At 32.0% G+C, this 2338-nt stretch overlaps 1 protein-coding gene across 1 annotated transcript in view; it reads left to right on the top strand.

The window, feature by feature from the left end:
• LOC107746326 (myosin-3-like) overlaps positions 1–1517 on the top strand; it is a 15406-nt gene extending 13889 nt beyond the window's left edge. The window contains exon 7 of the mRNA XM_016560476.1: positions 967–1517. Within this exon, the coding sequence (XP_016415962.1) occupies positions 967–1194 (228 nt within the window). The 3' untranslated portion in view covers positions 1195–1517. The remainder of the gene's footprint in view (positions 1–966) is intronic.
• Positions 1518–2338: the final 821 nt, after the last annotated feature.

The following is a 2338-nucleotide window of genomic DNA, read 5'->3' as shown; positions in this document are numbered from 1 at the left end:
CTGCGTTCTACTGTACAGACGTGAATTTACTTTTGCTTCAGCCTGAGGTTTATTCATTACACTTTTTGGTGTGAAAGGGCTTTTATATTTGCTATAAATAGAACTTCTTATATTAAAAACAATCAAGCCCTGCTTATATTTAAAAAGTAATGCGAAAGTAACGCAAAAATAATATAACGCATTACTTTCCATAAAAAGTAACTAAGTAACGTAATTAGTTACTTTTGTAGGGAGTATCGCAATATTGTAATGCATTACTTTTAAAAGTAACTTTCCCCAACACTGGTAATTTTTTTTTTACAATTATATAACAAATAAAAAGAAAACAGATAGAATAGTAAAAGAATAGCGCAAGCTAGTGTTAGATGCCTTTTTTGCTTTTGTTAATTGTATAATAAATAAAAAGAAAACAAAAAGAATACAAAAAGATTAGAAAAACTAAAGAAAACAAGCAGTAAATGAATAGAGTGCAAGTCTAAAAGAGACCATTTTTTAAGAATAGAATTAGAATATTATAGAATTTTCAAATTCTTTGAAAACAGCACTCAAATCCAATCTAGTGACACCATGAAAACTCACTTTTTTTGTTTTAATTAAAAGTAATTAGTAATAAGTAATGCAGTGCTTTTTAGAGAGAGTAATTAGTACAGTAATCTAATTACACTGTTGAAGACGTAATTATTAGCTAGTAATTAATTTCGTTTTTAGAGTATGTTACCCAACACTGGAGATGACTAAAATAGACTGTGTTTCACAGGAAACCTGATGATTATCTTGTCTTATCTTCTCTTTCTGTTTTTATGGACTGACAACCGGATGTGCACATTAATATGAATTTATTTGCCATTTAATTTCTGTATCATTATAGACTAATATTGCGAAAACAGAAAAGGTATCAACTGCACATATACACTATCAAAGGAGATATCTCATATGTTTTAAATGTCATCTTGTTGATTTTCTCAGCTGAAGGTGTACGAGGATGATTTCCAGAAGGAGCGCTCAGACAAACGCATTCTCCAAAGACTGCTGATGAAGAAATCTCCAGCCGAGAAAGAGCCGGTTCTGGTGCATCGCTGCAACAACGAGCAGGACCGGCCCAGAGCAGACAGGAGAAAGCTCAGAGAAGAGCAGCGCGGCGGATACGTCTGTCCCAAACACTGTGAGCACCACGGCCAGCTGGACTTCCCCTGAACGCCCACAGATTCATTCATCACATTAAACAAATGCACACAAGCTACTTCGTATCTTTAAAACTTCCAAAGTTCCTTTTTAACTGCTTTATTTATATGAGGTTCTTATTTTTTTATTGTATCATTCTTTCATATTGTTTGTCACTGTGTTTGTACAGTGACTGTGTGGAAACTGTGCACTTTTGTATCGTCTCAGTGTAAATAAATCTGAAGCCCTTCACTGACTGAAAACATGAAACTCAAACAATCCTGTATACTGTCATCTTTATAAGCAAATTTATTTTGTCTTGTTAATATGTCAGCTGACTTTATGGCAATATATTAACTGACTTATTGCAGAAAAACAATACACTTTGAGAAGGAAACGATTAAATAAGTTTCTGAAGCTTTGACGATAAGGAAGCCCATGGCCATTGGAATTCCCTATATTGAGCTCATTTCTTATGAGTTACTGTTTGTTTTTTCCAGGATGTTTGCTCAGTTGTAATCTCATTCAGTAAAGTTCATCTCTGATTTTGTGTTTTCACTGTACATAGCCCATGTTAAATAGGTCAGGTTTTAATGTGTTATTATAACGCATCAGAATTGTCCTTTTTTTAAACGATATTGTTTTAATAAAACTGCATTACCATAGATGTTTGTCACCCAAATTCTTAACCATCCATATTCTTTGATTACGATTTTACTCATATATATTAAATAAACATTGACATATTATATTTAAGAAAGAAATTGCTAATAGCTCTATTTCGGCTATTCAGATATAACAAAATATACAGTATGTTGAAAACGCATATTTAATATTCATGATCATATTATTATTGCAGGATTTTTTTTCTTTTTAAACAGAAATGTGACCCTGGACCACAAAACCAGTCATAAGGGGAGATTTGATGGCTGAGATACAACTATTTGAAATCTGGAATCTGAGGGTGCAAAAAAAAAAAAATCGAAATATTGAGAAAATCGCCTTTAAAGTTGTCCAAATGAAGTGCTTAGCAATACATATTACTAATCAAAAATTAAGTTTTGATATATTTACGGTAGGAAATTTACAAAATATCTTCATGGAACTTGATCTTTTCTTAATATCCTAATGATTTTTGGCATTAAAGAAAAATCGATAATTTTGACCCATACAATGT

Source organism: Sinocyclocheilus rhinocerous, unplaced genomic scaffold (assembly GCF_001515625.1).
Source record: "Sinocyclocheilus rhinocerous isolate Xijiao unplaced genomic scaffold, SAMN03320098_v1.1 scaffold1881, whole genome shotgun sequence".
Lineage (NCBI taxonomy): Eukaryota > Metazoa > Chordata > Actinopteri > Cypriniformes > Cyprinidae > Sinocyclocheilus > Sinocyclocheilus rhinocerous.
This window is presented reverse-complemented; position numbering and strand designations above follow the sequence as displayed.